Source organism: Paroedura picta, chromosome 18, assembly GCF_049243985.1.
Source record: "Paroedura picta isolate Pp20150507F chromosome 18, Ppicta_v3.0, whole genome shotgun sequence".
NCBI classification, from domain to species: domain Eukaryota; kingdom Metazoa; phylum Chordata; class Lepidosauria; order Squamata; family Gekkonidae; genus Paroedura; species Paroedura picta.
In genome coordinates this window covers 1,251,949-1,275,234 of record NC_135386.1, presented here as the reverse complement: position 1 = coordinate 1,275,234, position 23,286 = coordinate 1,251,949, and the positions used below count along the sequence as shown (strand labels likewise).

At 45.3% G+C, this 23,286-nt stretch overlaps 1 protein-coding gene across 6 annotated transcripts in view; it reads right to left on the bottom strand.

The window, feature by feature from the left end:
- RORA (RAR related orphan receptor A) overlaps positions 1 to 23,286 on the bottom strand; it is a 203,522-nt gene that overhangs the window by 39,320 nt on the left and 140,916 nt on the right. The window contains exon 1 of one of the 6 annotated variants that reach the window (XM_077318292.1): positions 21,235 to 21,659. The exons of 3 other annotated variants lie outside the window; for them this stretch is intronic. In XM_077318292.1, the coding sequence (XP_077174407.1) occupies positions 21,235 to 21,262 (28 nt within the window). In that variant the 5' untranslated portion in view covers positions 21,263 to 21,659. Of the gene's footprint in view, positions 1 to 319; positions 434 to 19,831; positions 20,064 to 21,234; positions 21,660 to 23,286 lie in introns of those variants that run through there. 2 more of the 6 variants (XM_077318291.1, XM_077318289.1) reach the window with 2 other exon arrangements.

The window sequence follows — 23,286 nt, the reverse complement described above, 5'->3', positions numbered from 1 at the left end:
AGACTGGTCTTAACAGCAGCCAGAATTTGCCACCAGAAATATCCATCTAAGATTAGACATCAATTATTTTTTTAAAAACCTTCTTTTTAATAGTTTGCCTTTCACACTGAGACTCACCTATGTTCTATGCTAAGGTTCCAGTGCTACCTTTACCTGCATCTTTAGAAGCATCTCATCAGATAGATGACGAGCATCTCACATCAAAAGTCTGAACGCTTGCCTTACACAGGGATGGGGGAAAGAATTTTTCCAACATGCAGTTACATAACACACTCTGCTGGAGGAACACAAACTCAATTGACTGCAAAATAAGTTTTACCTGCTTCCCCTGGGAAGATTCTGGCTCCATCAAGTATCCCTTCTTGATTGGTATCTCTTTTGCTTTGAGAATAATGCATAATGTTAGAAACAAGGCCATGCTGCATTGAACCTCCTACTCTGTTTAATGCCCCCTTGACACTAGATATAAAAAAATAACCTGCTATTAGGTCTGATGAGAAATGTTTGAAACCAGTAATGTTTTCCATGACTCCGTTAGGGGAGTTGGGCCATTCCAGACCTCCTGGAAGGCGACTGGAAGCCGCTTTGAGGCTCCTTCAGGTAGAGAAAAAGCAGCATATAAGAACCAACTCTTCTTCTTCAACAAAAGCTCTTCGGCATCAAGACATAAATGGAGGTAGCCACAGCCCTACTTCTGACTACATGATTTAGAATGACAGAAAGTCAGTGCAAGCCGATGAGAACAAGCATGTGTGTCTTAGGCAGAATCAATTTTGCAACCTATCTGCAACCACTGTAAATTATGCAAGTTTGCATATTCTCCTAGTTCAGGCTATTTTGCCAATCAAAGACAAGACCCAGTACAAAAGCCATGTGCCTCTGAATACCAGATGCTGGAGCAGAGGACCCAGCAGGGGAGGACTAATAGCTTCACTGTGCTTGTCGGCTTTCCAGAGACACCCTGGTAGCTGCTGTGAGAAACAAAGATCTTCAGTTCTGCAGTCATGTCACCTTCTGTGGTTTTCCTGCCCTGGCATAGAATCAAAACATCCACACATCCACGTGTCCAGGAGTTCAGACAAAAGGCAGCTGTTGACAAAGTGACAATCTTTACCCCCTCTTACATACAGATATGGGGATGCCTCATAAAAAGGAGATTATCTACAGCAGGGATAGTCAACCTGTGGTCATCCAGATGTTCATGGACTACAATTCCCATGAGCCCCTGCCAGCAAACGCTGGCAGGGGCTCAAGGGAATTGTAGTCCATGGACATCTGGATGACCACAGCTTGACTACCCCTGATCTACAGCATCATCCATATAGCCTGACACCACCTCCTTCAATGGACCACATAAATGGCTTCCCTTCGTCCCCAGCAAGATGGCAATGGAGATCTGAGCACCTGCCTAACACAGCTGGGGTCTCGGTTAATGAATTTGCATGAACATATGAAGCTGCTAGTCCATCTAGTTCAAGCCCGTCTGCTCTGACTGATGGCTGCTCTCCAGGTCTCAGGCAGAAAAAGGGTCTTTTCCCAGCAACTGTTGTTTGACTCCCTTTCACTGGAGATGCTGCCTAGCAGTACACCCAGGGCCTTCTGCATGCAAAGCAGGTGCTTGATCCAGGACCCCACACTGTCAGCTGTTTCTTGGGCTGTTGTAGGAACAACATTTCATTGTTTGTTTAAAATTCTTATATCCTGCCTTTCTGTATAGTGGAGCCCTCAAGGCAGCACACAGTAATAGGACAGCCAGGTAACAATCTGGCTATCTTAAAATGCTTATGCACACAGATTAGAGAGTCAAGCTGGTTTATATTTTAGTTTTAAAAAAATACAGCACTGCAATCTTTTCACAGTTCTCCAGAACTGTGCTTCCAGTTGTTCAGTATAGGAAAGAATTCAGAAAGGTGAGGTGGGCTAGCCAGATGGTTCAAGGAGCAATACATCCACCCCTCAGGCCTCAGGTCTGCCTTCTTGCCAACCTTACCACACTTGCTGCAATTCATATTTAGGGTTGCAAACTTTTGCTTCCAACACGTCTCTTGCGTCCTTCTTAAGCCTTTGGCACAAGCTGACTGCTAATAATACAACAGCTGTGGCCTCTGGTACATATCTCAGGAAAGATTCAGATTCTACTTTTTCTGGAGGTTTGGGAATTAACACACAGAGCAACTAGAACAGTTGGACTTGGAGATGTGGGTTGAGTGGCCACCACTGCAAGTGTGCTAGAATTACTCCAGTCTTAGCCCAATGCAGTAAGAAGTCTAAAACAACTCTGTACAGGATTGCACTGCAGTGACTTTCATAATACTATGCAAGGTTATCTTTGCATCTCTGGACAGGATTGCCACCTCTTTAAAGGGTGCACTTTACTGGCAGAAATTAAGCAAATGTGACTGGAAAAAGCTTCACCTGCTGAATTTCCACACAGCAGGTCAAAAAACATGGAAGTCTACCATACATAAAACAAAGCTTTTTAAACATATGTAGAAGTCTTTCGCCTCATGCCTGCCAGTTCCGATCATTATCAAATTATGTAGTGATCTGTAACAAAGCAGAGTTTTGACTGACCTTCTGCCAGAAACTGTTTCTGTCCTTATTTCTAAATAAGAGTTTTTCAAATGTGTTTCAAAAACAACAAATTCGGCATTTGGCTCAAATATGTTGCAGATATTGTAAGGAGCTTATCTTTATTTTTTTTTCTTTTAAAAATCACGCTTAAGATGTGGCTGGTTGCTTTGCTTGAAAGTACACACACACACACACAATTCTTTTCTTTAAGGAATGTATGGATCACATTTTCAATGAAATTAATAAGGCCAATCCAGGATAAATATTAGGAGTACCCTTTGTACGTGCCAGTGGAATTGTTTTTATGGGTTTCTTCACAGAAAAATACCAGAAAGTTGGTTAAGACGGCCAGACAAGCATCTGGAAACCAAATATATTCTACCAGCTGGATGCAGAGTTTCGTGGTTTCCTTTAAAGCCAAGGAGGAAAGGGCGGGCCCTGGCAGCAGCAGTGCCATTGGCTGGTGGGGGAGGGAGACAGGCTGCTTTCTCCACCAGGATACTCTCCTGCTAAAGTCTCAACAAAACAAACAGGAGGTCATCATTTGAGAGGATCTGTGGCTCAGCAGTAGAGCATGTGTTTGAAATGCAGAAAGCCTGAGGTTCAGTCCCCAGCATCTCCAGTTGAAAGAACGAGATTGGAGGCGATGTGAAAACCAACGACCTGAGAACATGGAGACCTGCAGGCAGTCTGAGTAGATACTACTGACCTTGATGGACCAAAGATTTGATTCAGTGCTAGACAGCTTCATGTGTTCATGTATTATGGGGAGGGGCTGCAGAAGGTCCCAGGTTCAATCCCCAGCATCTCCAGTTAAAAGTTCTGGCAGTAGGTGATAAGAAAATATGTTAAAAACTTCCCATTTCAACTAAATTCCATTCCACAAGGCAGGCCAAAGCCCAAGGTTCAATCCCTAGCGTCTCCAGTTAAAAGTTCTGGCAGTAGATTAGAAAAACCTCTCAATGAGACCCTGAAGAGCCACTTCAAGTCTGAGTGGACAATACTGAGTTTGATCAACCAGTGCTCTGATTCAGTATAAGGCAGTTTCATATGTTCATATGAAAGTCCATAAACCAGAGCACTTCTCTCCCATTGGGGGAGGCATGAGTTCATTTAACCATTGAGAATAATCACTGCATTCCATCAGAAAAAATTTAGAGTCCAGTGAAACCTTTAGGAACAGCAAGGTGTGAGCTTTCGTGTGGATACTCACTTCCTCTGATACAATGTCATGGAATGGAAGTAATCAATTCATATTTATAGGCAAAGTGTAAAAGTAAATTTACATACAGCATAATCAAAATGGTTAACAAATTCCAGGGTTTGCCCTGTTTGCCCTATGTAGATAATGGAAGAGCATTGTTTACATTTGATGACATATAACAGTGTTAGAAGATGAGCATGTGAAAAGCCTTTGATAGTATAGTTCAGCGGTCCGCAACCTTTCGGCTGCCGCGGACCGCTGCTCTGGAGTGAGGGGAGAGGGTGGCTTGGAGGCCCGCGCACGCACGGCAGCCCCAGCGCAAACGCACATGCGCGGACTGCACGCGCGTTTGCGCCGCCACCATACTAGCAGCCGCGGCTCCCCCTCCCGGCCCCTCCGGGACGCCAGCAAATCGGCCGCCAAAGTGGCCAATTAGCTTGTGGCTCAGCAAGCTTCTCTTCCCTCCTCTCCCGAAACAAGAAGCTTCCCGGGCCGCGAGCTAATCGGCCGCTTCGGCGGCCAATTTGCTCGCGGCCTGGCGAGCTTCTCGCTTCGGGGGGGGGGGGAAGAAGGAGCCACAGCCCGCCACCAAGGCCTTCACGGCCTGGCACTGGGCCGCGGCCTGCGGGTTGGGGACCACTGGTATAGTTGATGTTTTTGGGTCCAGTGATTCTGTTGTCTGGATTTATGTGGCAGGAAAGTTGATACCTGGGTTTGCTGCAAGTTCTGGTAACCAGTATCCATGCTCTAATTAGATGTTGTATTATTGTGGGTGAGGAGTTGTTTGAGATTTGGGGGCTGTCTGTGTGCAAGAAAAGGTTTGTTCCCCAAAGCTGTCATTTCCAGTAGTGGTTGTAAGTTGCTGATGATGCATTGAACTGTTTTGAGTTGAAGGCTGTAAGTGACCAGTAGTGGTATTGTGTTATTGTCTCTTTTGGGTAAGGCTTGTAATAGGTTTTCTCTGTGTATGATTCAGGCTTTGTTAATTTGTTTCTTGACTTCAGGTTCCAAAAAGGTTTATTGTAGATCCCTCAGATGAGAATCCCTGTCTGTAGGGTGGGAGCAGATGTGGTTGTAGAGTAGAGCCTGGCTATATACAATGGATTGTTTGGGTTAGGATGGAAGCTAGAGGCATGCGAGAATGTTTGTTGGTGAACTACACCAGTGGTCCCCAACCCATGGGCTGCCGCCTGGTGCCGGGCCGCGAAGGCCTTGGTGCCGGGCCGTGGCTCCTTCTTCCCTCCCCCCCGAAGCGAGAAGCTCGCCAGGCCGCGAGCAAATCGGCCGCCAAAGTGGCCAATTAGCTCGCGGCCCAGCAAGCTTCTTGTTTCGGGAGGGGAGGGAAGAGAAGCTTACCAAGCCACGAGCTAATCGGCCGCTTTAGCAGCCGATTTGCTGGCGGCCCAGAGGGGCCGGGAGGGGGAGCTGCGGCTGCCGGTATGGCGGCAGCGCAAATGCGCATGCCCGGACTGCCGCGTACGCGCGTTTGTGCCCCTATCAGGCGCAAACACGCGTGCGCGGCAGTCCACGCATGCACGTTTGCGCTGGGGCTGCCGCGCATGCGCGGGCCCCCAGGCCACCCTCTCCCCCCACTCCGGAGCAGCGGTCTGCAGTGGCCGAAAGCTTGCGGACCGCTGAACTACACCACCAAACGCTTATTCACATGCTCATCTCCTAACATTGTATATGCCATCAAATGCAACTATGCCCTTCTACCCTACGCCAAAGGATAAATGGACACAAATCTGACACCAGGAACACTGATAAACCTGTAGGGGAACATTACTTTCCAGGACATTCAGTAGATTAGCGATCCCCAACCTGTGGGCCGTGGACCACATGTGGTCCTTCGACTAATTGAAGGTGGGCCCCGAAGGATGCCTTCTCCCCCCCCCCCGGCCCTTTACTTCATCCCCCCCAGCCCTTTACAACACACTTCACTGTTGTGACGTGTCTGTATCTTATTTTGAAGGGATGTTTAAACATTACCATAGCAATCAGAGAACGCTAGGGCAGTGGTTGAGAGTAGAGGAGTAAACTACCCCCCCACCGGACCTCAGTAAAAGGCGTTGAGTGGTCCCCCCTGAGTGGTCCCCGGCGTTGAGTGGTCCCCGGTGAGTGGTCCCCGGCATTGAGTGGTCCCTGGTGATAAAAAGGTTGGGGACCACTGCAATAGATGACCTTAAAATAGCCATTTTATTACAATGGAACTTCAAGAACAGAATGCTGAAATGCAGGTTATTCCAACACTCAGAGCAATGGAACCTCCAGGACTCAATAGGGATGTTGCTTTCTTAACTCAGTACATATGCTAACCTCCATTCTTAACAATCCCTCAGAGGGGCCAAATGTCCTCTGTATTTTAATTTATCTCTTATTTGGAATAATTGATTTGAGCAAATAGATTGTAATGTAACTATTACTAGTATAATGCAATGCAGTCTGGAATGGCATATTGATATGTATTTCTCTGGTCTGCAAATAGAGACAGCCAATTACTCTTATTCCATTCCATGGCATTGTATCTGAGGAAGTGTGTGTGCACACAAAAGCTCATACCTTGAATAAAACTTTGTTGGTCTTAATGGTACCACAGGACTCTAAATTTGTTCTACTGCTTCAGACCAACATTTCCCATTTGAATCTGCTTCCCCATCAATCAGTCTAGTCCCCTTTAAAATCCACTAAAATTAATAGCCATCTAAACTACATCCTGGGGCAGTGAGTTCTGTGTTAGTGAGTGAGTCCCTTTTTCAGTCCTGAATCCACCACCCATCAGTTTTATTTATTTTATTTTACATTTATATACCATGCTCCCCTGAGGTTCAGGGTGGTTTACATAGAACTTTGCAGAACAGGAATAGTACAGAAAACCAGTGGCTATAAATGACAATAGTAGTAAACAATAGATATCAATAAAACAGCAATATAGTAGGAACAAAGCAGCAATACCACTGCAGCATTCTGATGGCCCTGTGGTTGGACAGTTCAGGTGATGATTTTTATGGGAGGGAGGGCTTGGGGGCCCAGAGGAAGGTAATGGTTCTGGTTGACCTCAACCAAATGCCTGGCAGAGGAGCTCCCTAGTTCTAGTTCTGCAAGGCCCCTCATCTCCTCTGAGAGCTCGTTTCACCAGGTGGGGGCCAGGACAGAGACCCCCCCCCCCCAAGTTCTGTTAGCAGTGAAATTGTCATTCATTTCCACTGAGATTATATGGGAGCAATTTCCAAGCCATGCAGTAATGAATGGAGACTGCAGAGCCGCAACCCTTGGCAAAGCAACACTCTGACAAAAAAGGAATTGGTCACATCTATCGCAAAATTAAAACAAAACTGTTCTGCTTTGGGATGACATTTCCAATAAGAACAGGTTTCCCCGGAAAATGCCTTGGGCCTTGGCCTGCTTGGTGGAACGGAATTTGGTTGAGATGGGAAGCTTTTAACATTTTAGAAAGCCTAAATTGAGAGAATTCAATTTGTATGCTAAGCAGAAGGGTCTTTGGAAAGAGGATTTGAAGAATTCAACACAATTCTTTCCAAGAGTTTGTCTTTCCAAGATTTAAATAATTTGAGCTGCCAGATTCTCAGCACTTATTACCACAGAGAAAAGGAATAAACAAAGTTGTTAAACTTTTATTTTCCCCGTTGAAGTATCTTAAAGAGGTAATGCCTGACCCAAATCCTGAAGCCTTCCAGCTAACATTATGCAGATTAGATCTTTGTTCACTTATGGCATACACTTGGGTTGTACCAAGTATTCATTTTGATAATCACTTTGAAATGTGCATATCTGTTTCAGTAATTAGTTCACTGCAACAATACACCTTGCTGAACATTCACAGCTTCACATCCTTTTGGCACCCTTTTGTTTCCCTGGCTTTAGCTTCAACAATGTCATTTTCCTTCTTGTGCCTTGCCTTCACTGTCCTTAGCCCCATCTGGCCTCTGCCATTTAATCCGACTCTGTGATTTTGTTTACAAGCATTCATTATGCTTCTAATGAATGTATAGTCATTATACAACAGGTGTAACACAACCCCATTGAAAAAAAATCACACAAGTTGCTGTAGCCAGATTAAACATAAACAAGACAATTGAGACCAAAGACAGCGAGGGCAAAGAAGAAGAAAACGTATACACAGCAACAACCAGCAAGGAATGTGGATGCAGTACGGTTATGCTGGTAACAGTAATGCTAGGAAAAGAAGACAACTCACCACAAGCTGGGTTAGTCAAGGAAGCCCCAGCTCTTGGTTTACAAGACCTGAAGGTCATCAATTCATTGGGTAGCCATAAGTTGGAAGTGACTTGATGGCACATAACATACACACAGACCAAGGGGAAGGGAAAGTACGGAAAACAGAAGAAGCTTTTCAACAGTCAAGCAAAACCAATACAAAAGTAGGCAAGCCATTTCAGCTCAGCCCTGATTATAACCATTCCTTCTGGAAACAGAAGCAATTAGGCGGCAGGGAAAGAAAGAATTCATAGCATGGCTATTTCCATTGTGATCAGTGCCACGTGGCCAAGAACAAATGTGGCTGGATCTGGAAGACAAGTTTCCCACCAGCACACTAAAGAGCGCATGGGAGCCATGGGGAGCAGCTCTCTTGCTGCAAAAAGCAATATGCAATAGCTCAGAGGGAGCCTCGTCCAGGATAACTAGAAAAACGGCAGCAGCAGTCTCCTCAGCGTGCGGTGAATATTTTTTTTGCTTCTCCAGCTCTGTTCAGATTAGGTTGCGTGAGTGCTTTGGAAAGCTGTCACATGGTAAAAATTAGCATGTCAGCAGCACCCAGCTTTCTGCCAGGCAGCAAGTTAGGCAACCATACTTGCTGCAGGTGCACATAAAATCCACACTTGGATCGGAATGCCCACACAATCAGCACTTACATTCTGCTGCAAGCCTAGAGCTCTGTGGTTTTGTTCAGCAGACTGGTGGCATCTCAGCCCCATTGTATTCCAGCCTCAGTCTCAGTGACTGCAGCAAAGCAGCAGAGAGTTTGGGATGTGAACCAGAAGACCCCAGCTCAACCCCTACTTTGGCCAGTGAACGTCTTTCAGCATCAGACCCCCACCTGAAAGGCTGTGGGCTGCCCTGAGTTTTGTATTCTGCTTGCCCACAGCCAAAGTATTAGGATAGAAAGCTTGCTGAGAACAGGGACGAGAACAAAGTAACCTGAGCAACACGGGATGAACCAAGCCTGCAAATGCAGTCTGGTTTTGCTGCCTGTCTAGTACCTGGCAGCCCATCTTTCTGCTTTAGTGCATCATAAACCGTGAGGCTCATTCTAAAAAGGATGGATTTCAAGCAATGGGTTCTTTCCTCTTCTAATCATAAACCAGACGCTAGCTTATTAATTCGACTACCAGCACAGGAAATCTGTATTTTCTTGTTAAAAATATACTATGCTTTAGGAGACTTGAGTCAGCAAAATGCACGGATGTCTAAGTTTCCATACTGCAGCAGTCAGCCTATGTGGGCTTCTGCAGCAGAGGAGCCAGACGGATTTGGGGCCGACGCTTGCCTGATATTAGATGGAACAGCAATGAAGAACTCATGCAAACAGCTCCTCTGGAAAGAAAGGCTTCAAGGTTTGCTTTCTAAAAATTGCCACATGGACATTTAGCCTCAGATTTCCACAAGCTTTATTTTCATTCTTCCACACACTGGCTTGTTTAGATCTCAAACTGTACATATTTATGCTAGCCAATGAGAATATTTGAATGTACAGACTTTTTTCTGGGCTGGAATAATTTCTACGTATGCCAAGGAAGCTGGCTTGGGTTGTATTTTGCAGAGTGCTACTGGTAAAACATGGGAAGATTTGTGGCCACTGTCAAGAAACATGAGCACTAATAAGAAGCCCTATGGGTCGACCTCTGGTACTACTAGTTGGAGGAAGGAACTCCAAAGATACTCAAACCAACATATTAACTTCACAAACAAAATCCTCCTAGTCCTGGAAGTCACAGAGATTCCAAAGGTAGAATTTCACCTCCAACCTATTATGGAGCTCCAACTTGCTGGACTTTGTAATCAGACTGGCTGTCTGAAGGAAGCCACTGACTGGTCTATGCCTAGGAACTGCTGCTGGGCTGCCTGTCCACTGTGTCTAGGGCCCTTTTCAACCAGGGATCTGAGAACATGACAGAGAGGCCAGAGAAAATATCTTTGGGATATTTTAAACGTTTTGACTCCAGGAGAAGCTAATACTAAACCCTGCTAACAAAATTACAAAAGATGAGAGTAGAATGACAGCCAGGACTGGAAAGCCACAGGTCTGCGATGGAGGAGAAGAAAGCTTGTTCCAATATTTCACAAACCTGCACCAAAACAGGTTGACTGGTGATTCTTGAGCTGCCTGCACAAGCAGATTGTGTTGTCAATTCCCCTAAATAAGCACACAAAGCCTCAGAGGCTCATTTCTGAAATCTCTTTCCCTCGGCATCTTTCCTTTTGTCATAATTGAGGGGGGAAAGTTATTCCAAAAGGAGCCCATTTTTCCCCTTTGCAAAAAGGCCACCTTTGTTCTCACCCATGGGGACCTAGGCGATACTCAGTTGCATCCTTCGCTACAGTTCTTTGTCCCGGATGAGCCCTTTGATATATTCTTCTGCCACAAAGTATGATGCAATGCTCTTTGATGTAGAACTTTTTCAGCCGGACTGCCACTAGCGTGCTGACAATACAGGCTGCTGGCTACCTTTCTTTTAAATCCCCGTTTTCAGATTCTTTGCAAGATGGCACCTGTGCCTTCATAATTTAGCTTCTGACACATCAAAACTTTGTACTCTGGACACGTACATCTGCTCCCTCAAGGAGAAGGGAGTTCCCTGCAGGTAGAAAAGTAACAGATCAGGGAGAAGACTTCAGTCTCTCTTTCTTGCCATACTAATTTTCTATTCATAGGGAGAGTCGTGTTTAAATTTGCAATCTGCTACCTTCAGTGCCAAATAGTTAATTCTAGGAGGAGGTTCACTGCTTGATCCTGCCAACTACACTAAGTTGTCTGAAGCAACAATGGCTGTACTAGACTCAAGCCCTTCTGCTCAGTAGTGCAATTTTGGTGCTTACTCTTTGATGAAGACCTGAATGGTTGAATCTAGAGATGACTAAAGCAAAAATGGTTGGCATGATTTGAATCCTGGCTGCAACTGAAAGAAGTTAGGATTCCTGCCAGTCATGGTCTACTGTTCAACCTCAGGGATTGTTTTACCTTTGCATTTATGTTTTAGCCTGAAAAGAGGGGGGGGGGTGTTGTTTGTTTGTTCTATCGACCCAAAAGCTATTTTTAAAATTTGGATTCATCAAATGCTGCTTATTAATCTAGCCTCTCATTTTGCAAAAAACAAAAACAACATTTTTTCCAAGATAAAGCTTGAGGGCTAAAGTTAGACAGGGATGCAAAGATTTTTCTACTTCTAGGGAGCCCTAGAAAAAATGCAGATCCTGTCAGCTTACTGATTTGTAAGACAGCAATCACAAAGTCATATGCAGAAACCTAACCACTAGGGTCAGACTCTAGATCCAGAGAAAACTGAAGTAAGACTTGTGAAGCACTAAGCATGGAAGCAATTTATCTCTGTAAGATAAATCAAATTTATGATTGGCTATTATGGCCTCAATAATTTATTTGCTTTTCTCCTCAATTGGGATTCAAAGTAGCTTACATCACTCTCTTGTCCTCTATTTTTATCCTCACAATAACCTAGTGAGGTAGGTTACTTATTTTAGGAACCTGCCAGAGGCTGCTTACACAATATTAAAAACAAAACACTGAAAGATAGCATTAGAAAAAAAAATGCTGAGTTAGGTTAGGCTGAGAATCCATGGCTGGCCCAAGGTCAACCAGCAAGCTTCCATGACAAAGTGAACCTACTCGTACACCACACTGGATAAATCTTACTCCACTTGAGATGAGATTCTTAAACAGATCTCTGCCTGTAGCATACAATCTAAAATACATGAAACAAAAGGATAAGGGACTAAGACGGATAAAAGGGAAGATCTTTGTGCTGGATAGATATGGCTAAAAATAGTAAAGCCAATATAATAATTAATGTAAAGTTCAGCAGATAATTAGACAAATAGAAGACCAAGAAGGAAACAAACCAAGTTTAAACAAACAGGAGGCTAACCAAATGCCTAAAGGAAGAGAGCTCCGTCCAAGGGAAATATGGTGTAAATGTGGGAAAGAGCGCAAGGGAGTGGAAGTTTAGTGAGAAGATACAGATTTGATGTGCAAAGAACAAGGAAGAAAAAACAGGGAAGTAAGAAAGACAGATAAGAAAGTATGAGAAGTTAGAAGAAAAATAATGATTATGAAACCATAAAGGAAGTCAAGGAATAAATACATATGGAGTTATAATTAAAGCAGGAGGCAAGAAAAATTAAGTGAACAGAAGTAAGTTGAATGCCATGTTTCAAAATGAGATAAAAGCAGAGCACTGCAATCGTCAAGAGATCAAAAGACAGAGTAAAACTTATAGTAAAATCAGTAGCTAAAAAGGGAGAATTTTAGAAATATTACAGTTAGGAAACTTATAGGTAATAACTTGCTGAGAAAACAAAACAAGATCAAAAAGTACAACCAAGCTCATAATTTGTTTTGAAGAATTAAAGAGTATTGCTGCCAATTGAGAAAGAGAAGCAAAAACCTAAAATTTAAAGACACAAATTTTATGTCCAAGGTTTTTTTTTTTGCACAAGTTGCAGACAACTCTACATCCAGGCAGAAATACTTGCAAGATTCTTGGAAATATTACTACAGAGAGAGAAAGATGAGGAACAGAATGACGGAGCTGAGTATCATCAGTGCAACAGTGACATGTTAATCCAGAAGAAGAAATCTGATAGCTAAGAGGAAAAATGTAGAGAAAAGGGAGCCAGCAACTGAGCATGGAGGAACTCCAAAAGAAGGAGAGAAGGAGAAGCTTTAAAGGAATAATTTGTGATATAAGAGTGGAACCAAGAGATAACAGGGCTGCCAAATTCCAAAGGGCACAGAAGCAATGTGAAATCAAAACAGTCAACCAACTGTGGTCAAGGATTCCATTGGAAGAGAAGGGGCAGGACATCAGAACTACTAATTTTTAAGGCTCAGAACAACAGACTAGCTTGAGAAAAAAGAATTATTTGATCTACAAAAAGCTGAAGGCCTGAAGAAAGCCTCAATATGGCAGCAGAATACTCCACATTCTCTCACACTGCAGACAAACACAATCAGTTTAAAGCACCTTTAAAACTCATACATTGTAGACACTCCATTCCAAACACAACACACATGCCAAATGCTCTTTCCATAGAGATGGTGTGGCTGCAAGACTCTGAGATGCAGAGGGTTGGACTAGGTGGCCTGTATGGTCCCTTCCAACTTTATGATTCCATGACACCTCTGCCATGTGACGTAGACAGGCTGGACAATTGAAAGGGAGCCTTCCATGAAAGCAAAAGTAGAGAAAGAGCATTTTCTTGGGAGAGACCAGTTATGTTGAAGCTCTCAGGAGCAAATAACAAGAATAAATGTAGATGCTTGGATAAGCAGGAAAGAATATCCATTCTAAGTATGGGAGAGGTTGTCTTTAATCAATGAAAAATAGAAAGCTAGATCAGACTGTCCTCTCTGAGGTCTAAAACTTTTCTATACTCCAACTGAATCCTATTCTCCCCCCTGCCTCTTTTATGCTTCTTGCAAGGCCCTCGTGTTTTCCTTTTCTTCTCCATCCTTTCACATTGCTCTATTGTTTTTCTTCTTTTTGACTTCTGTGCCTTTTTAAGGATTCCATCTGGAAACTCCAGAGGAAGAAAAGCAGACAACTTTAAAATAAGGTAGAAATTCGGGGTAATTTAAGAGGTTTTAACTTCACTTGTAGCTAAATGGGAGTTTAGGCTATCATATGTTTTATTCCTAAGTAATCAATTATAATTACCATGGTCAGTTCAGCAGACTAATCATCATCATCTACTATTATTGGCCCATATAATTTTCTTTTATCGGTACTTTTCCTTAATGAATTTCATCTACATTTTAAATTGCTTTGCCTGAAACACATTAGAAGTTTTCACTTTTTGTGCTAGGTGTGTTTTTATCTTTCCTTGCTCTGCTTTGGTATTACTTCATTTGCTGGATTGTGAATTATGCTCAATGAATCATCTCCATGTGTTTTGTTCAACTACCAGCTCCATGTGTTCCTCATAGGTCACTGTTTGGACCACTGGGGCAAATTAGGATCCAGACTTTGACAGACAAGATAGTTCTATCACTTTGCTGGCTGTGTGACAAGTTATTTTTGAAGAGAAGTGCTAGCTTTTTGTACCCCGCTTTTTAACACTCAAAGGAGTTTGAAAGCGGCTTCCAATCAGCTTCCCTTCCTCTCGCCATAGCAGACACCCTGGGAGGCAGGTGAGGCTGAGAGACCCCTGAGAACTGTGACTGGCTCAAGGTAACCCAACTTGGTTGCATGTGGAGGAAGAGTGGGGAATCAAACCAGTCTCTCCAGATTAAGAAGCCACAACCTTGAAAACCCCACGGGGTCACCATAAGTCAGGTGTGACTTGACAGCAGGTTCCACCACCATTCCTTCCCAAGATTTTCTCTTTCAATAGGCATGAATCCATTGCCCAATCAGCATAAAGATTTACTATCATGGCTTCTCACTGCCCTCCAGAGTGGAAATCTTTACATCCAGTCTCAGCACCTGGTACTTTCATTAGCCCTCCAACCAAACAAGCCTATAGGGATATTGGAACGTCAAATCCTTCCCAAGCAAAACTGACTCTGTTTACAGTTTATATTAACAAAGTCTCTGCTACATTTTTGGGATGGGCTTCACTGCTGTATAAGATAGCTGGAAATCATAGTCCTATTATATACTTACAGCTGAGATATTAATAGTATTACTTTATATAACTGCGTCTCTCGGACTTCTGCATTGTAATCTGAGCCAGAATTACGACTTTCTAAAGCAAATGACTTTGATAGATTTAGAAAGGCATTACCATTTAGGATTGTACTGCTAATTGCTGTCTGTCCCCCACTCCGTTGTTTGATGTTGCCCAATATTCTAAAACACCTATAAATTTGATACGCAAGGCTGGAATAGGGATCTCCTCAACAGCACCAGAACTGTTTGCATGGGAACGTTTGTGAGCTATATATCTTCATGGAGTGGGGAGAGGGGGCATATTTGGAAGGACAAGTAACTGCTCACTTGATCTTTCTGAACAAAGTTTAAGTCCAGTAGCACCTTTAAGACCAACAAGAAACATGGTTACTCAACAGCACTGATCTTTCCAAGTTATCAGCTGTAATGGCCAAGATAAATACTGGAAAGGGGAATTCTTTAAAAGCTATGTTCTTGCTACAATAGGAAAGGGGCAGAAAAGAGAAACCAAAAGTAGCTCTTAAATCATCTAGATAATAAAGTCAGCCAGATAATGACCTAGATAATGACCAAGAGTCTATCAGACACTCGCAGCAGCATGCAGTAAAATAGCACCAACCTATCCAGTGCTCCCTTTAAGATTGTCTCCAAGGGGCAGCCCCGAAAGGGAGGATCAGCCCCGAGCCAAGCTCATGCAGGGACAGAACATAACATGTAACACCCATCTGCATTTCCCCCCCCCCTTCACAAAGGTAATGCCATCTGCTTCCCAAAGGTTGCAAGAGCCACCCTGGCCCTGTCATTAAGTGCCATGCTTCTTATCAACAGGTATTTCCAGACAGGTGCGTTCATTAGCACAACATGAAACAACAAAAACAACATCATATACGCACGCCTCTCAGCCCTGGGCTTCATCCTGCTGCGTTACACACAGGCAGAGCTTTCGTGACGTCAGCTAGGCTTCTGTAGGTGTGCAGCAGCTATACCAAAGGATTCTCCAGATTTTTCCCCTCCCAGTTTTTTTTACAGACAGCACAAGTCAAAACAGGCTTTGAACTCTTTGAAGAAAAGTTTTCTCCTTGAATCACAAAGCAGCTGAATAGCAGAAGGTGCCCTCTTTCCTCCCCTAGAACTATTTTGCAGGCAATGGTTCATATCCAACAAAAGTTAGAGAGGAAGCACCTCTAAGACAAGGTAAAACAACTTCTCAGGCAATCTTTATTTATATCCAGCCTCTCTGCAATGGGGATCCAAAGCAGTTTAAACCATTCTCTCTTCAGTTTATCAACATAACAATCCTATGTGGTAGGCTAGGCTGAGAGTATGCAACTAGCCAAAGATCACGCAAGGAGTTTCCATGGCAGATTTGAACCTTGGTTTCTCACATCCTAGTCCAACACTACCCTAGTTCTCATAGTGAGCACAGCGGAGGCTCATACTAAACTCAACAAAGCTCAGCTTGTATTTCCATCTCAGACACCAAATTGCTGAGACTGGATCCTGGATCCTGGCTTTGGAAACATGGAACACATAATGAAACTGTCTAGAACTTGATAGTGGAGTCTGAGCAATATTGGGGGGGGGGGGCAGTTGTCAAACTTTATAAATGTTTCACTAAGACTGTTAATAGCAAACAGACAGGGCTGTCTTCTACATCACCAGACAGTGAGGTCTATGTGAGTTCATGCTATCTTGGTATCTTTCCCTCAACTTTCTGTTTCTTTGAGAGGATAATGATGGAAAATGCCATCAACCATTTATGGTGACCCCCTCCATAGAGATGTTCAGAGATGGTTTGCCATTGCCTGCCTCTATGTAGCAACCTTGAACTTTCTTGGCAGTTTCCCTACCAAACACAAACCAGGAATGATCCTGGTTAGCTTCCAAGATCTGTTGAGAGGGGGCTACCCTGGGCCAAGGAAATAAGGATTCAGCAGATAGCACTCTGAAATCAGTATCTGCACTCTAAAGTTTGTGGTTAATAAAGTGCACTTATAAAAGACCATGGGCGCACACAAGCACTGGCAGCTTCTAGGCACATCCACACAGCTGCATGCCCAGTCTGGTACTCAGGACAATGGCAACATGCCAACTCCCCCCAAGCATTTAGGTAGAGCTTTACAATGCTCCCAAGGGCTTCACATCCATTATCTGGCCTAAGGACCAACACACCTGCTCTGCCAGCCTCTTGTGGCCCTTCCACCTCTTTTAATGATAACCTAAACATACAACTTGGGGATAAACAACACTGACCTACCACTCAGAGCTGGGGAGAGCAAACTCGTAGAGAATCTGCTTGGCACGCAAAATGTCCCAGGTTCAATCCCCAGCATCTCAGTTGAAGGATCTTGCAGCAGGTGGTGTTCAAGACCTCTGCCTGAGACCTTGGGGAGCCACAATCAGTCTGAGAAGACAGCACTGACTTTGATGGACCAGTGGCATGTATCATAGATCACTGTTCTAAGTATTCGGGAGGGCTTTGGAAGCTGCAAGCCATAAGTATTACAAATTAAAATCCAGAGAGCGGTTGAGTTCTAAAGTTGGAAGGGGTTGCAATTATTCGGTTCTAAAGTTGGAAGGGGTTTTGCAGGCCATCCAGCAAACCCTCATGCTCAATGCTCGAAATGCTAGCTAGATCATTTTTATCCTACTGTACCTCCAAGGAGCTTGGGGCAGCGTGCATGACTCTCCACTCTTCCATTCTGTCATCACAACAACCCAGCAAGATCAGATACACTGAGAGCGTGTGACTGGCCTATGGCCACCCTGCAAGCTCTATGGCAAAATGGGGATTCAGACACAAAACTCTCAGCTCATAGTAGTGCAATAAATTAGCCATGACACATCACAAAGCTACAGCATTCCTAACAGATGACTGCCCAACCTCTGCTTGAAGACATCCAGAAAAAGAGCACCCACCAATCCTCAAGGTCATCAGTTCCACCCATCAGGCTGCTCTTACCATTTGGTATGTTCAGCAGAACTCTTCCTTGCAGTAAAAGAAGCTCGTTCAACCTAGTCTTGCTCTCCCTGGAACAGCGAGGAACAAGTCTTTGTCCTCTTCTATGTGACAGACCTTCAGGGATAGGCCCGAAAACACTGAATTCTAATCATGTCAATATGGCAAAAGGCAGTGAAGGCCATGCCTCCAGTGGAATGTTTCATATTTTCTGACGAGAGGAAAAGACTCCTGCCACATGACTTGTGGCTAGCAGACGGGCCACAGCTGTAAGACAGTCCTTGAAGCCAATGAGACCGGAGGCGCAGAGTTAAAACACTTCCACCTCCTAAATTTAAACAGGAGCATGGAAATTGTTACCATCTCCCTTTTATTTGGCCTCATAGTGGTAACAGTGATAAATAACTACATCCCCTCAAAATTGCTCTTGCAGCACTTAGGGATAAACTAAATGTTCTAAGCACTTAGACTTATTTCAGCACCTCCCCTGTTCAGTTTACGCTTTTAAAAATTGCTCTTCCAGTTTAGTTCATTCCAGAGGAGCATCTATTATTTCCTGGCAGCCAGAGGTCAGTGCAATACAATGTACAAGTAAGGGGGGGGGGGGAGTGAAGAGAAACAAAAAACATAGTTTGCATAGATCTACTCATCAGGGAGCCTTACCAATAAAAAATAAAAGGAAACCTATCTGAACTTTTACATCTCTCCAAGATCAAGAGAGAATAATAATTGCTGTTCACCTGCAGCTCTCCAAGCCAATTAAAATTCCAGGTCATAAAACTATTGTGAATCAAGAAGATGGTGACATGATGTTCACAGTCGCTGAAAGAGATCCATTATCCTTGTTGCACCTCCGACACTGGACAAGAAAAATGTGAATCCAATGAACAATGCAACATGCAGAAAAATCAAGCCAAGGACCACAGCCTCCATCCCTGGTGCCAGGACCTCAATTGCCAACATTTACCATCTGCTAGAAATTGGCGTTCCCCTCCACCTCCACTGTTGCCAATCCCAAAACTGAAGCCAGTGATCTCCATTTTTATGTTGCCCGCTAGGGCCAGACTAAGACATTTGAGTGCACAAATGGCAATCCCCTTTCAATCATTTTCACCGGGTACAATCCACCTGGAAGATTGATTCTTCTCCCATTTTGCCCTCCTCAGCATTACTCCAGATCTACCCTAGGATCCAGGCTCCTGAGAGAGTTTAAGCTGCACTCAGTTACAATTCCTGGCTTGGTCCAGCACCGGACACTGCAAAGGCTGCAGTCCTCAACAGCTTACCAGGAATAGAACACAGTTTGACTGCAGGGACACCTTGAAGAGCAATGAAGTTTAATTCTGAAGCTTTTGTATACATGCAGTTATTCTCCATGGGACGTACTTCCAAGCAAGCACCCTTGGGGATTGGATGCAGGTTAGGAAACATTAACAACCCAGAGAAGTTACTGCCAAGCAGCTTTACAGTGTGCATGGGAAGTGACTTGAGAAAAACAACACAGGCTTGTAAAACCATCCTGACCTTTGAGATGAGGATTGTATAAGAGTTTCTGCAAATGACTAAATACTAGAAAGAGACTGCTACTAATTTACTTTCGCTTTTTAAATCTCACTACAAGCACATGCTTGGCAACTGGGGGGGGAAAGCAGACAATGCATTGGATTAGGAGGCACGGTACCCTTTCAAACAAAATATCCGTTGCATTTGGGTTCCACCCTTTCAGATTCCAGCTTCTAATAACAAAAGCATTCTCTCAGAGCTATCAAGCTTCTTTCATATGTTAGGAGACCAAAAGCAGAGAGACAACACTTGTATGTTCACAGGACTAGTTTTAATGCTCTGTACCATCAAAAGCAAACAACATGCACACTCTAGTGACAGAGTAGGTGGGGATGGGAGAAACCATTGTTAAAAAGCCAAGTACCAACCCATTAGTTTTCAAACGGCACAGTCACTACAAGCAAGCCCTGCTTCAGTATTTTAACCAAAATGTAACGTGAACATTTTGCGGTTTCATAATACAGAGGAAAAAACACTTCTATAGAGAATTTATTACCTAGATTTCATACAATATTATTCCAGCTTTTTTTTTGGGGGGGGGGGATGGCATGCAAATGAAATAATTCTATTAATCGGCAGAAGAGCTAATTGAAAACATCTCCCCCAAGTTTTAGGATTCCTTCAGACAACCACAAACACACCAACCTGCTGCCGAGGACAGACATTGACTGAGCTTTGAAAGCATCTGGTTTTCCATGGTCCAGTCAGGGTCATCCTAGTCCTCCCTTTCCGTCTGTTTTAGAAACTGTCCACGTTTCCCCTCTGCCAGCCGTCTGCAACAAAGACCTTCAAGGAGTCTCTGCCAGACTGGAAGGGGTGACTTTTAAAAATCTGGCCCCAACCTTACGTGGCACCAAACTGGACGCTCCTCATGCAACTTCAAGGAACAGTTTTCAGCGACGCATGTGAAACATCCAGCTGTGCTTCATCTAAAGCTTAGGGAGTACCACCTCAATGGTGCTTCTTCTACTTGAGCAATAATTATCCAGCCAAGGCACAAGCAATGCTCGCTGCACAAACACTGTGGCTGGACTGAAGTCTGAACGCTGATGCACAAGAAGAGTCTCAAAAACATCATCTCATGCCCTCCGAACCCCTACAGAGACACCTGCCTGAAATGCATCCCTCCTCCACTGTTGCCACAAATGTCTAGGATGCCCCGCATTGGGGAAAGAGACGCTTTCAGTGGGGGGAGCTCAGCGGCACCAGGATTGTGCGCACCCACAACGGAAGGGGATCAGCTCCACGTCCCCCTCCGCTAACTTTATGCTGCCCTTGGGAGGCTTCTGGTTCCTTCTGATCTCAGTCATCATGCAAAACAGCTAGGAGAAGCAGCCCTGAAAAGCCGCTCGCCACAACGGTGGCTCCAACAAGAGGAAATTCAGCCCAGATTGGCTTGCAGCAAAAAATTAAAATTCTAAGAGAGAACTTTCAGAGTCAGGGAGCAAAATTAGGGCTGAGATTTTTTTTTGGGGGGGAGCTGTAGCTCACCAGAGAAGCACAGCCCCTCTGGAGATCTTCCTCCTCCCACCCACAAAATAATTATGCTCCATAAATTCTCCCTAAAATGTCTTATTTCTAACTCTCCACACCCCTCTTCATGTTTACTGCTTTTCCAAAAGGGAGAAAATAACTGGGAAAATGTTTATTTTTTAAATGCAGGCGCTCAAACTCACTTGTCCCCTGCGCGCCCCTGCCATGAGAGGAGCGGAAACATCTGGGCGCCCAGTGCCCCGCAGGTGCAACAACTGGGTCAGTGGGGCACATGGAAGCCCCCCGCCCGCGCACAAGGGGCCAGGCGAGCCGCCCCGAGCCGGCTCTGCCCCCCGGCCAACCTGCCACGCAACCCGCGACGCGGATCGCGAGGAGGGAGTCCCTTGGCTGCCCAGGAGCGGACAAGAGAGCCCCAAGCGCCAGCCGCGCGGCCCGCCTCCCTCTCCTTCCATCCCGGACGCAGCCCGGCTCTCCGCGCCCTGCTCCGCCTGGGCCGCTTTCCTCCAAGCGGACGCCTGCAGGGCTCTTCTCCGCCGGGCCGGCTGCTCACTCACCCTTCATGGCGGCCAGCACCAAGCACATCCTTCGCCGGAGCCGCAGCGGAGGCCGGCGTGGGAGAGCGGGCGAGAGCCGAGCGCTTCTGCTGCGCCTTGGCCGGGCCAGCCTGCTCAGCAGCAGCCGCAGCAACAAGAGGCGCCTGCCAGGCAGCCCCGACCGGCCCCCGCCTCCTTCTCCCTGCCCCGGCCCAGCTGAGCCGCCTCCATGTGACCGGCCGGCCCCCCTCCGCCTGCCTTGGCACGCACCGCCCGGCCGGAGAGGGCTCGCCGAGCGGCCGCTCAGCCTGCCTGCCTGCTAGGCGCCGCCTCCATCTCCTCCTCCTCCTCCTCCTCCTCCTCCAGCGGCCGGTAGCGGCCACGACAGGAAGGAACGGGGGGGGGGGGAGAGGAAGGCGTCCGCTGCGCCCCCTCCGGTTCCAACTATGGACACCGATGCTAGGATAACGAGCAATGATGAAGCTGCCTGATTCTTGGTTCATCAAGGACAGTATTGTCTGTTCAGACTGGCAGCCGCTGATCAGGTCTTTCCCATAACCTGCTGCCTCCTCCTTTTCACCTGGGATTGAAACCGGTACCTTTTGCACACCAAGCAGACGCTTTCCCCCTAAATCATAGCCCCTTAGCATCAGGTTCCAGGTTGTTTACTCAGATTGACAGTGGTGCTGCCTGGTCATTTCAACTGGACATGCCAGAGACTGAACCTGGGGCCTTCTGCAAGCCAAGCAGAGGCTCTTCCATGGACAAAACCTGGTCCCTCAGATTCAGTGTCTACTCAGACCAGCAGTCTGAGTAGCAGTAGCAGTCCTACCAGTTTCATGCTAGAGTTCTTCTCTGCCACTCTTGGGTTGCAAATGATTTATGCATCTCTCTTGCCTTGAGAACAGGACTTATACCTTTGATCAGTTCGTTACCTATTCCGTATGCAAAAGTGGTGGGGGGTGGGGAAGGATCTTGCTGAGAGATGCAGCAGCCTAGGTAATCAGGATGGTTATTTTGCAACTTTCCTCCCCGCACCCTCGGTTATGTAAGGCTTGCAAGAACTAAAATAATGTTTCTGGTACCAGAACATCTGCACCTCATTCCGTCTAAATCTAATAACGATTGCTTTCGTTTCCCACATGGCCAGCAAGAAGACACAACAACAAAACAGCTTTCAGGGAATCCTCAGTTGATGTGAAGTTGCCAGGCAGTTCTGGAAGCTCCTTACCCAAACTGGAGGGGGGGGGGTTGCCTCTGATTCCCAGGGGCAGAAGCTAGGCTTCCAGCCACAGTTACACAAAGCATTGAAGCAGAGACACTGACTGAGTGGAAACAGGAAGTACTTTTTCTCCAAAAGAGTAATTAATACATGGAATTCACTGCCACAGGAAGTGGTGGCAGCTGCAAGCACAGACAGCTTCAAGAGGGGATTGCCCTCTCTGTAGTGCTACAAATCCGCTTCTTGAGAGACTACTCTAAATCAAACTATTCCTGTCTGTCTTGGAGTGGGAAAGCCCTACAACCCAGCCTTCTGGATCTTGTTCAGCTCGGCTCTAGCAATGGGAAAAGAAGCTGGCAAGATTAACCACCAGAGCTCCCGAATTATCCCATCTCTGATGGGCTCAATGACCCAACAAACAAACAAAAACAGTGCACAGAAGGAAAACAAGGCAACACAGACACTAATTATTAGACACTAATTATTATGACAATAAAAAAAAACATTTCTACAGATGATATGGAATTCTTCTCTGGAATAACGGGAGCTCAAGTGTTCTAGCATCAAGTCCAACCCTCAGTTCAATGCAGGAAATCCACAGCCAGACTTGACTTTCTGTCAACTTTTCTTGGTGGAACAGCCTCCCTCCCCTAGGACACTGGCTGAATGGTCGAACTGCTAATACTGTTAAGAAGGTTCTCCTAGTGTCCAATTAGAATCTGGATGACCCAGGCTACCCTGATCTCATCAGATCTTGATGAAAGTATTTGGATGAACGACCAGCCAGGATGCCCAAGTGTGCTTCACAGAGGCAGGCTCTGGTCACCTCTTGCCTTGAAAACCCTATAGGG